Here is a 12,483-nt window from a genome sequence, read left to right on the forward strand (position 1 = left end):
TTCACTCCTACTTTGCAAAAGGGCACAGGGTGACAAGAGATTCAAATCCAAAGCTCTTAGGAAGGCTAAGGATACAAACCTTCTCTGCTACAGAACAGAACAATAAATTCACAACTCAGATGGTTGCCTCACAGTTATTTAGAAATGAAATCCATCCCCATGTGGCAGGAGTTCTACAATACTTGCATCCAGAGGTCTATTGCAAAGGTCAACCAGCCTAAAGTACATTTTCCTCATCAGCTTAGCACAAGGCTGAATCTCCATGACTAATGTCTGCCACTCCCCTCTTCATCTGATCTTTGCATTTCTCTAGGTGGTGTCTTCACACAGCTGAATGTCTCTTGGAAAACACCATTGCCGATGGTAGTGAGGGATGTGCCATTGCTTGTCTCGTCAGTTTTAATATTTCTAATACAACCAAACACAAAATCAACTTCCTTTTTGCATTTCTCTGTGAACTGACTACTGCTGAGAAATGCTGGACTAAGGCTCCTACATGGGCAAGCTCCGTAGAACCCTGACATTAGGCCTCCATTCCAGGCTGGAGTGGACTATCTCTGGGGGCAAGACAGGAGTTAATTTCTTAGGCCCCTTCAAGCTGTGTCCTCTCTGCTGAGATGGATGATCTAGCTGCCAGTTGTAAAGGTGATTTTGGGATACTGACATCTGCCCACTCAGTACTGAACTAGGACTACTGCCTGATTTCAGACAGGGCACCAGACAGCCTTCAGTTGGAAACAACAGACCAGAGCTGCATTGCAGCAAGCAATCTGGCTGTGTGAAAGGCTCCATATCCCATCAGCAACCTTCCCCCGAGCTGTCCAGTTCCCTAATCTGCACCATTAAAGAGAGAAGTAGAAGTGAAGGATTTTGCTTCAGACTGATAGTGCTGACTAGATCTCTGGTGTACTGTACCTATTCTGATCTCACCACTCTGATGTAAATCTGGAATAACTACCTTATGTCAATGGAGGACAGAATGAGAAGCTCTGGATCTAGCCCAGGAGGAGTAAGGGCTGCGGGTAGGATTTCAGGGATTACAGAATATTCAAGAGTCTCCCCTGCTTGCTGTCCAGCTTCTTCCAGGGCTGTGTGCACCTTTCACTGGAATCCCAATGCTGTGATGGCACTGAGGTCAGAATGCGGAAATAAAGGAAGGGCCAGGTCCAGTGGTCAATGTTTCTGGTGGTAACCCTTATACTCCTTCAAATCAAGTCTTTGGCATGCATTCTCCACTGCATGCACCTCATTTGCCTTCAGATGGAGTGGGGTTAAAGAATTTGCATGTGGGAACTGTGGAAGTTTTGCCCCAGCAATTTTGCTGGTTAGGTCAGAATGTATGGAGTCAGCCAGCTGTAGCTGGCACCTGTGTTTTTGTGCTGAAAGGCTCTGAACTGAAGGACTCCGCCTCCTTCCCTGCTCCTCCTCTAATCTTGGTTTAACACAACAGCACACGCAGGAAACACCGAGGCTCAAAAGCTCACAATCAACCCAGCAAGGAAAGACCTAAAGGCAAAGGGTTATTTTTCTCCAAGAAACAGCGCAGAGCAGAGTCAGAGAAGTACTTTGATCCTCAGGTGAGCGCACGCTGCAGCTTTAAACACAGTCTCTGGCAAACTCGCTTTTCTTTTCTTACTTTTTTTCACTTTTCCACCCAATTTTCAGGGGTAGACTTGCTGAAGCCCAGCTCTGCGCAGACGTTAGGAGGAGAGGAGGAGTATAAAATCCAAGCCCATTCCAGTGGTAAACTACTTTTTACTGGTTGGTTTGGGGGAAATGAAGAGAGGCAATATGGCTTCATTTTAAAAAGCTCTCAGCCAGAAGTAATGTGTCTGCTCTAGCCAACTGGTCAATATGTTATTTGAATATACTGATCACTGGAGAGGATGTGAGACCTTTGGATCTGGAAATCATACAGAAGGCAGCTAGGGAGACACCTGAAAGGAGCAGCTCCTCAACATCCCAAAGTGCAAGGACTGACATTGTGCTGGGTCATTCCCTGGGACTTTAAAGGAGAGCAGGCTCCTTGTGTCACCCCTATACAGGGACAATGGCTTTTATTAGTGAAAAAAACACCATCAGATTGAAAACCAGGGGCCAGATTCCCAGCTGGGCTGCAGCTGCAGAGTGTTGCTCCACCAGCACAACGCAGCCATATAACCCAGCAAAGTCAGGCAGTGGAGAGTCCCCTGACATGGAGGAATCCTCTTGTGGCACAGGGTGCCTCCTGCCCTGCACAGCTTCTCCTTCCCCAGCACAGGAGGTGCAACCTAGCAAAGAGGAGGCTTGGCCAGGACACTGTTGTGTCTGGCTGTTAGTCTGGGATAATCCTGTGTGGCCTCTGGAGATGGGTGTAAATTAGAATAGCATACAGGCTGCTCTAACCCACTTTCCAGCAGTGCCAAGATTGGACAAATGCTAAAGTGGATTAAAGCCACCTCTGACCCAATCTGATCCAGCACCACGCTGGTCAAAAAGGGGCATCTTTAAAAATGTAAAAATATTTTGAAAAATTCCTCACAATATGCCAGGCTCATGCCAAGTTGCAGATAATAGTAAATGTTTCTAAAACCTTGCAATATGCTACAGGGATATGCACAAAGAGGCATTTAGATTGCAGAGCCAGAACTCTGAACGGAGCTGCTGGGTCTAATCTCTAACATGGTTAACATGTTAGCAAACACCAGTGTGATTGCTGGCACTAGCAGGCTTAGAATTTAGACCTTAATCAGGGACATTGTTATGTCTGCAATGCCAAGAATGTAAAGTCCTCTATTTACAAAACATAGGGTAGGATCCAAGTGAAAATAATCACAGTTAAAAGGGCAAATTGAAAATACCCCCCAGGCAGCATAATTCCTCTCGGTCCTGCCCCATCTTCTCCTTCCCAGTTCTGCCCCATCTCTGTTCCAGGTCCCCTTTCTTTCCCAGACACACGACAATTAGCTGCATTTCTAGTTTTCTTTGTGCTGCTTCCGATAGGGCCACCCTTTCTCCTAGCTCCCTTCTGCCAGGCATGGCTGTCTCACAGCACTGGGTGCTGTGCACCGCCGTGTCTCAGGAGCGGGAGGGCTGGGTCATAAAGGAGGTGGCAACAACAGGAGAATTTTAAAATTACTGCAAATTAGCTGTTGTAAAGCATTATTTGTTAAGTGCCGATGGCGTGTTCACTACAAGGCACAAATATCTGGTACTGCCAGTCTGGAAGAGCTTATGACACGAGAAACAGACAACCTGCATTGCAAGACTGAGAGTAAGGAGTAACTTTAGATAACTCAGTCTTGGCGAGAATTTTAGGTAGGCTTCATAAAATAAAATTTTATATTTCTGTAGGGGGACCTTTCACCGTGAGAATCCCAATATGCTTCAAAAACCATGGGACATACATACATTTCCTTACTGAAGTGCAGACACCTCTGGGGTGTGGAGGGCAGCAGCTAGGCAGTCCTTACTCTGCAGGGAGAGGGGGCTCTTAAGCCTTCCAAAGATTTGTGGGTGTTTGGAATCTGGACCCAAATCAAATGCATATAAAAGATTGGATGACTCAATGGAGCCTTTCACCCCAGATTGTAGGTTAATTTATTTGGGTGAATTGGTTTGATAGTCTCAGTCTAATTCCCAGTGAACAGGTGTTTACACGTCAAGTTATCATAAGCCCAATTGATTTATGTACTTAGATCAATAAATGGAATCTCAGGAGTGGTTTCACAATCACTCATCCACTTTTTTTTAGGCTTGATCAAAGTTCCTGTTCAAAATCCTGTCAGACTTTTCAGGGAGATTCTGTTTTAACCCTGATAGTAATTGGTACGTATAGCTGTCTAACTACTTTATGCCTGTATTTCTCATTAGTCTTGACAGCTATTGATCTGGAGTCAGTAAGAGAGAGTATAACCCCACATGGTCATGCCCAGTGTCACAACATTGACTGTAATTGTCACTTTCATAAGGAATAAAGGAGAATAAACAAAAGTTAGGAAACTGCATTAAGTTTTTCCTCTTGTCAAGGCATCAGCTTAACTTGTATCTGCCTTTGCCTCCTTCCTAGAGTCTTTTTCCTTCAACCTTTTCCTTGGAAGGATGCAGCCTCAAGACACAGGCGTTCAGTACAGCAGGTGGAATGACAGTAGTCGTGATGAAGTCAGTGTGAACACATCCACTGCTGAGGTGTCAGGATGCAAAAGGTGAGACCCCTGTGGCTCAGTTGCCTAACAGGTGTAGACTCAGCAATGCACACAAGAGGAACAGCTGTCCAGAACCTGTTCCTCTTGCCAAGGTGTTCCTCCTGAGCCATGGAGGCTTCGTGCAAGCCCTCCTGTCCTTCTCCTTAGCCTTAGCGAGTCTGTCAACCTTTTATCCCTCTGTGCTGCAATTAAAGAAACCCACATGGTCTGACTGCCAATGATCAGTCAGCAGAGTAGTCCTACATCCACCATACATGGTCCTAGAACCAGACAACCTGTTCCCCAGGATCTACCAACTGCATTTCTGCAAGGCCAACATAGATCACCTTCTGGAAGATAACTGAGTCAAATCTTCCAGGATTGTCTTTGTCTTTCAGTTTAACTAGCAGCACAGAAATGCACAAAGGTTCCAATCGTACAGTGCCACTGATGTCAGTGAGATTAGTGCCTAAGTATTGATTTCAGAATGGGAACCAAACTTGGAGTTTTTAAAGCAGAGAAATTGAGCTCTATTCACAATCTAGCTGAAGTTACAGATATAGCTGGCTGCCATGTTACTATTTTAAAAGCTAAGCTGTCTGTACACAATTCTAAATAATTCCTTTTTTCTAGAAAATTGCAAACAAACAGTGACTGAGTGGCTTAGAGCATCGTGATTCTTTCCTCCACTCACCCTAACTCATGGAAAGAAGAGAAATAAGATCTTTCTCTCCCCCCATGTAGACTCTGTAACAATAATAGTAACATTTATTTCTCTAACACCTTTCACCCTAACGTGTTTTACAATAAACTAGAATCATTTCACTTGCCACTAAAACCAGCCACCTCTGGCTGGAACACAGCCACGCTACACAACAGTTCAGGAAGTGCAGTGAAGAATGTTGTGTTGAACAGAAGCTTCAGGGAAGGTTGAGGGGGACAAAGTTTAATTACTCCAGGTGGACTTTGCACTGAATTAGGGCTAAGATTTCTACTCTGAGGAGAGATGCTGTAAAATCTTCAGTGATCACAGGCAGTCAGGCTCTGGGTTTTATATTTCATCCAGGAGATGGCACAGCCCTCACAGCCCCTTTCACAGGGCAGCTGATCACTAGTGACTGGGTGCCACCTCCTGAATCACCAGCACCACTTCCAGTACCAACCTGGAGTTTGACAGCAGGTCTCCCAGCCAAATAGCAAACCCAGTCAGCTCTACTTAGCCTGTTAATGCAGCCAGGATGTCCACTGACTACAGCTGTTCCTTATTCCTGTTTATCTCCCCAGAATCTACACTAAGCTGTGCACTGGGAAAATCGGCATTGCAGTTAAAGTGATTGGAGGAAACATCCTCTTTTGGACGGTTTTTGTCATTGGCTACGTGACAGGTTACTATGTGCACAAGTGCAAGTAGAAGTAACACTGAAATTCACCGGCAGGACCCCAGGCCTGGATTTCTCTGGTGAGGTAATCCCAAACCTCCCTGTCCAGTTCCCACCCCAATCAGGCAAGTCACCAAGCATGCATGCAAGATGCAGGATCTTCACTATGTGTCATATGAGCATGCAAAAAGAACCATCAGCATCAGGGAGGCGCACAAAACCAGTGCTGGATGCAGCACTTCTTGCTGCCTACGAGAGAACCAATTGTACAATCTCAGCTGAAGGCAAAGGAGGAACTAGAAATGGACGTGCTCTCCCTCCTGAATCAGCAAAATGTGCTGTTTCCAAAACCTATCACTGCTGCCAAAATGCCCTGTATTGCAATGAGAACTCCTCCCTGGTCCTGCGGTTTCCATCCCTACCCCTTAGGACACCCCCATCAGCAGGGGATCTGGCTACTGGTTTTGCATGGGCATGTTTTCTATGAGCTTCTTAATGGCATCTGCATACCTCCTGGCACATCCATATGCATGTGAAAACACCTCCGTTTTGTGAGCACGTAATGGGTAGCTGTGGGAGCAAACCTGTCACTGGGCACCCAACCCGTTTGTGCACCTGATTGCACGTGCAGGAGACTTTAATCCAAATTCCTTAGCAGTCACTGGAGCCCTTTGTTGATCGCTGGGTCGACACACACACAGTTCTATTTGACTATGACTTTTCCAGGAGCAAGGTGCTACTCCTTTACATTTGGGATCTTTCTCTTTTCAAGCCCTTATTTCTACCCTACACTTTACTAGAGGCTGCAAGTGCAGTGCCTGGATTCACAGGATTTGCTGAACCAACCTTTGAAACTTCTTTATGCTCTATCAGTCACGTCAGCCAGGAAGATTAAAGGCTTTTGCACACAACCCCTCTACTAACTCTTCAGGAAGGCTGCATGCCAGCTCCGAGCATAGCTGGGTTCATTATAAACCAGTGTGATGGGAACCTTTATTTTAATCATAACCTCACTGGCTTCCCCCGGCAAAGGAACTGGTTGCTCTTTATAATCATAAAAAGAAAAGGAGTACTTGTGGTACCTTAGAGACTAACAAATTTATTTGAGCATAAGCTTTCGTGAGCTACAGCTCACTTCATTGGAAGCTCACGAAACCTTATGCTCAAATAAATTTGTTAGTCTCTAAGGTGCCACAAGTACTCCTTTTCTTTTTGCGAATACAGACTAACACGGCTGCTACTCTGAAACCTGTCTTTATAATCATGTTAATGTTTCCTTTAGAAAACTCTCTTCCAGGCTAGGGCTCTCCCACAGCCTGTTTTATAGGATTTTCAAACTGTGCAGCAGGCATGTAAAGCTCTGCATATTTCTGCAACAAAGTCAAATTGTTTTAAGCAATAAAAAGGAGATTTAAAGCCAACAGGCTGCCTATGTCTCTGGTCAGTGCTGGAATATATGTCTCAATGGAAAGGCATATACAGGGGAGACTACTGAAGTGTATCTTCTTGTCTTAGACTAATTTCCTGAGACTGCAGCTTGAATAGGAAAGGTCAGGGAACTCTACTCTTGGAGCTCCCTGGGACTGTACATTATGTATTTGGGGTTCAACTAATTGAAGGTCAAGGGCTCCCCCCAAAGAGTCTGGGTGGGATCCAGATTCCAACCCCACCCCACCCAAGACAGAAAGATTTGAGCTCATGCCTCTTCTAAACAATCCTGACAAGAATAATTCATCCCATCTGAGCACAACCCCAATTCCGATCCTCCAGGCAGGCCCTGCTGGTAGGTCTCATCTAAGATGTGCATTCACACTTTCCCAGGCACGAGGTACTGTTGCCATGTGCACACATGCAGCCTGGCCTGCCACAACCAAGCAAAGAGGAGAGACTGATGCAATTATTTCAGGGATTTAGTACACAAGCCTGGTGCATTAGCCAAAGTTATGCAGATTCTGTTTTTTTCCCCCACTCAAAGCTGTTTGCAAACAAAATGGTGGTAGGCAGTTGTTCTCTTCATGTCATTTTCATCAGCATATCCCTCTCTTCTTCCCCCAGGAGGCAGGGTTCCCTCAGGCACATGCTGCCTTTCCTAACTTCTGCTTCCTTCCCTCATTCCCCACTGGACCACAGCCCATGCAATGGAGCCTTTCGACAGGATGCTTTTAAGAGCAAAGATACTGAGTCAACCCAGGTCTGTGCTGTGGAAGGTCACACAAGGGAGAGGAAAAGCATTTGAGCAACACTGTCAGCAGTATGTTTGCAGCAGTATCTATTGCTCTGGATGGACTGGCCCAGGATGCGTCTGTGGAAGAGACAGGCCAGCCCCCACATCGAACAGTCAGAGAAGCCACATTAGATAGTACAAACTGTAAACTAAAGCAGCACTGAGTATTTTATTTACCAAGGGCTCTGTTTGGTTTTTTTAAGTCACTGGTAAAGAATGAAACCTGGTCAGCAGCCTTGGGGGCAGTAGGGCAACACAGAATGGGGCACTGGGTGAAGCAGGTGCTCTGGAGACTTCAGGGTAACAACAGGATGAGACAAGGGAGCACTTTGGGTTTGATATTCATTGTACTCATTTCTCAACTTCCCCTGCTGCTGTTGCCCACAATTCCATGTATTGTCCTGAAATAGCTTCTGCATCTGCTCACTAGTGTCATTGATCTCTAGTTTCAGAGTAGCAGCCATGTTAGTCTGTATTCGCAAAAAGAAAAGGAGGACTTGTGGCACCTTAGAGACTAACAAATTTATTTGAGCACAAGCTTTCGAGAGCTACAGCTTACTTCACTGGATGCAACTTGATCCCTAGGCCACTCTTATGTAGGGCTCAGAATCCTGATTATTGTGGGGCTATCCGGGAGTTTTGGAGGCTAAAAGCTGTTGAATAGGTATATTAAGCTCTCAGAGTGCTTTTCAGCCATGGATCTCCAAGCAGCTCATTCACAGGACTGCTTATCAGAGGAGAGTGATTCATCCCAGCTGGGCTGTCTGGCAATCCCTACAATGACGGTAAATATCTGTGGGGTAGGTCTAACTTGGCAGCGTTGCCTCCTCTCCTGTTTACAATGGCATTGCTTAACTTTTCATAAGAGGAGAGATCTTGGCTTTCAAAATAACTTTTCACCAGCTGTCTCATGAGCAAAATACATTCCTGACCTGATCATCTGACCAGAATGAAAGAAGCAAGCACAATTAAACCTGTCAGCCAGAAGAAAGCAACAGAGCAGAAAGACTATACAAACCCAGAGATTTCTCCTCTGGCAATAGCCTTTACTAACCTGAGTTAATGCTGGTTTCATTTGCCTTAAAACATGGTGCTGCTAGATGGGAGCTGGCTCTTTCCAAACACACTGTCTGACGCAGTTACTGTGGCCCTGAGTCGATGCTTGTCCAAAGTGCTATCCCGAAGGGGCAGGAGCCTAGTGTCCTCTGAGCACAGGCAGCAACAGTGCCAACTTCCCCATGCTGCGCAGCTGACACCCATCAGTCAGGGCTACTTTTAGGTCTAAGCAGAGAGTTCAGCCTCAATGTCAATCCTGTGCTCCTTCCAACAGACCACAAAGAAGGATACTAATGGGTGCTGGATGCAATGATAGTTTTGTGATGTGATCACCTGTCCCTCCAGAAACTGGGCTCAGACCCACCCAATTAATTTCACACAGGCTACCACATGGTGGTAACTTTGGTTGCTGTTGACCTGGCTGAGATTTGAACCAAGCAATCTCGAGAAAAAAGTTATCAGTAGAGGAGTGAGTGGATTTTAAAACACTATATGAGAGCACACAATCTTTGGCGTTGGAGATCATTGTTAGAATTGATGTGTGGCAAATTGAGCCAGTTTCTGATCTTACACCTACATAAACCCAGAGTAATTCCACTCCAGTATCTAGCTAAGGTATTTTATGTGCTGACCTCTGTTGTATCTCATGCCTGACAGTAATAATGTATGGAAGCAATTGTGAGATACAGTTATTACATAGCACACACAGGTCTCACTGACGTAACTTGTGCCAGTTTCTGGCATGTTGCTAGGGGCTGAAGCAGTTTTGCAGAGGAGGGAATATCACAAGCCAAGGTTCTGATGCAACCGTAACACTTACCTGCCGGTACAGCACTTGCGGCTGTTTCTTGATAACTGGTCTATTGCATATTTAGTCCTTTCCCCAAATATTAAAGTGGCATGTTCCCAAGGAACAAGACAGACTGCTCAGGAGCTTTATTGCTTAAACATACGAGTCAGCAGTTTGGCCAAACTGGACTCTGATACCCTCATCCCACTTCTACCACAGCTTCTGAATGCTACGGCTTGTAGTTCTTGTTTGTTTTAAAAGGACACTTGTCAACCTGTTTTCTTGGTCCAGAAACTTGCTGTAACCTTTTAGGAAACATGTTTCCTACATGTCAAACATTGATTTAAACAAAGAAAAAAATAAAAAATCCCATCTGTGCACCATTAAGTAAATGATGCTAATAACGATGGTTTCTATTGTGTGACAGGCTCATTCTTGGTAATGTCACACTGTCCTGGTGAAAGATCATCTTCAACCTTGATTTCCACTTACAGCAAGACATTTCCATCTAGATGCATATTTCTAGTGCACCAATAACTATAGCATGCTGGTCCCATTTCTGGAGCCCACTACAATATTATGTTATGTATTTCATTGTGTACACATTAGGCCAGCTCCTCAACTGGTAGAGATCAGAATAACTTTACTGACCTGAACAAAGCAATGCTGATTTACACCACATGAAGATAATATTTTATTGTTCCCAAATCCTCCAGATAGTGCTGAAGGGAATTATTTGTAATAAAATAACTGATAACCGAGTCTGCCTCAGCTTCTCTTTGTGAATTGTCTGCAAAGAAATGGTGAAATGTGGTATATTTCATATTTGAAATTACTTATAAACTTTTGGGACTGTACATTATTGAACAGGTGCAGGTAGCTGTTTGCAGACTTTCACTGGGCTGGGGTAGTCACATGGTGTTGATTCTGTTTCCTGATAGGATAATTTATTTAACCAACATCACTATGCTGCTAGCACCTTGGAGTGGAAAATTCACCAGTGGAAAATCTGCAGGCTGGTCACTCTCACTGTTCAGAGCATGAGCCTGGCGAGTATCTAAGGTTCCAGTGCACTGGGCTGGAGTATTTTTGCACTGGGTATGTAGCAGATTCCCAGCAAAGCTCCCACACCAGTGCATGATCAGGATGGTGGTGTTCTGCTCCAGCGTGGGGCTCCCCAGGACATAGCAGCTCTGGTTGTCCTGCAGGAGCCAGTCCCAGACGTGCCACATGCTGTCAGGGTCCAGCTGGGGGCTAGGCCGATCTGGCTCCCCTGGGACAGCCCGGCTTGTCTGCTTCCCTGGCTGGCAGGTGCAGGCAGTGCCCATGCTCTTCCTTCAGGCAAGGCTCCACTGGCTCAACCCCCACACGCCCAAGGCCCTTCTCCTGGCTGGCTGCCCCCACTCCCTGCCGAGCCCTTCAGGGGAGCATCTGCCATGGGGGACCAGCCCCAGCTGGCTCTGGGAATCCCAGTTGCTTAGCAGGGACCTTCCTCCGCTGTTGCTGGGCCAGCCTGCCAGGACAGTCATGCTTTCACTTACTGTGGCGGAGCCGCTCCCAGCTGCATGGGGATGGGGTCGGGGGAGGGCCAGAGTTTATAGTGGGGGTGCTGAAAGTGAGCTAATGAAACCGTAAACTACATGTGTTCAAAAACAAAATTCCTGCTCACAGCACAGCTCTGGAATTCTCAACAATTGCGAAATAATGCTCGGCTCGTTCTGACAGCACCAGCCAACTTTTCAGTGGAACCCGGGCTGCTGCAGCACCTTCCCGGCCCTAGTTCCCGCACCCACGTGCTCTGCTCCTTCACTCAGCTCCCAGACATGAGGGAACATCTGCATTGGTCTTAAAGGAAACCATACACCCAGCTGCAGTTAGCCTAGGCTGTGAGGGGCCACAAGAGTCAGCCCTCAGGGCACAGAAAGCAAACAGCAGAAATCCTGGCTCACTTTACAAGTGACCTACACAAGCTTGTTTTCCAAGCAGCAACATAGCCCTGCAGCAGTGCTTAATTTGTGCCCCGACACCTCGAGGCATGGCCTTTCATATTGCCGTCAGTTATGAAAGTAAAAAGATTGTTTGAGTCCTAGCACCTCTTTCCTTATCTATTAAAGTACTGCCCTCCAGGGTCTGCAAGCTCCCCTGGAGCAGGCCCTGAGTGGCTGCCAGGCTCAGCTTACAAGCGAGGGAGAGAGGAATGAGGGGTGATCAGACTGCACTGGCTTGGTCATTGCTACTTCAGTTTAGGCATGAAAAGGGCTTTGAGCAGTAGGAAAGTGCATGATCCATTTCCTGGTTTAGAAGATAGTATTTTGTGAGATGGGCGGGTGGAACACCAAACTGTCTTCCCTAGAAGACCACTACATCCCACATTCCCTATTAAACTAGACACTTGCCCACTCCCAGCCACAGCTTCTGGAGGGGAGAGGTTAGAGGCCTGCATGGATACAAATTTTGTATCTGCATCCAATCCACAATCTGCAGAAATGACCCATGGATATCCACACCAATGGATTTAAAGTGGGTAGGCACAGATTTGCAGGGCTTTAGATATAAAATTTGGATCCACATCCACCTGTGATCTACAGGTATTTGTAGACTTGCAGGGCTCTAGTAGAGGTGCTTCTACAGTAAGGAAAAGGCAGAACTTGCCTGTATGCCCATCTCTTCTCCCTTCCCTCCCACCCCAGCAATACTTGCTGCAGTGGAAGTAAGCATTTCTGAATTGCAGAAAGTGTTTCCTTAAGAACAGGACAGGTTATAGTAGGGCTCAAGTATGACACAATAGCTCCTCAAATACAAGCAGAATACAGAGAGCCAGTATAGCACTAGCCTTAATGGAAAGAAAGTGGTTTTAGTAGTACGGCTGTT

The 12,483-nt window shown here is 46.1% G+C and overlaps 1 protein-coding gene across 3 annotated transcripts; it reads left to right on the forward strand.

Moving 5' to 3' along the window:
- The first annotated feature begins 172 nt into the window (after window positions 1-172).
- Window positions 173-6,032, forward strand: SMIM1 (small integral membrane protein 1 (Vel blood group)). 3 transcript variants are annotated; one of them, XM_043499931.1, is made up of 5 exons: window positions 173-1,577; window positions 1,666-1,743; window positions 3,734-3,807; window positions 4,049-4,184; window positions 5,448-6,032. In XM_043499931.1, exons 4-5 carry the CDS (start codon window positions 4,081-4,083, stop codon window positions 5,572-5,574), a joined length of 231 nt encoding a protein of 76 aa, XP_043355866.1. In that variant the 5' UTR covers window positions 173-1,577; window positions 1,666-1,743; window positions 3,734-3,807; window positions 4,049-4,080; the 3' UTR covers window positions 5,575-6,032. The 3 variants fall into 3 exon arrangements, with proteins under 3 accessions (XP_043355866.1, XP_043355867.1, XP_038232277.1); XM_038376349.2 differs by lacking the exon at window positions 3,734-3,807 and having other exon boundaries at window positions 178-1,577; XM_043499932.1 differs by lacking the exons at window positions 1,666-1,743; window positions 3,734-3,807 and having other exon boundaries at window positions 174-1,577.
- The last annotated feature ends 6,451 nt before the right edge of the window (window positions 6,033-12,483 follow it).

Source organism: Dermochelys coriacea, chromosome 18 (genome assembly GCF_009764565.3).
Source record: "Dermochelys coriacea isolate rDerCor1 chromosome 18, rDerCor1.pri.v4, whole genome shotgun sequence".
Lineage (NCBI taxonomy): Eukaryota > Metazoa > Chordata > Testudines > Dermochelyidae > Dermochelys > Dermochelys coriacea.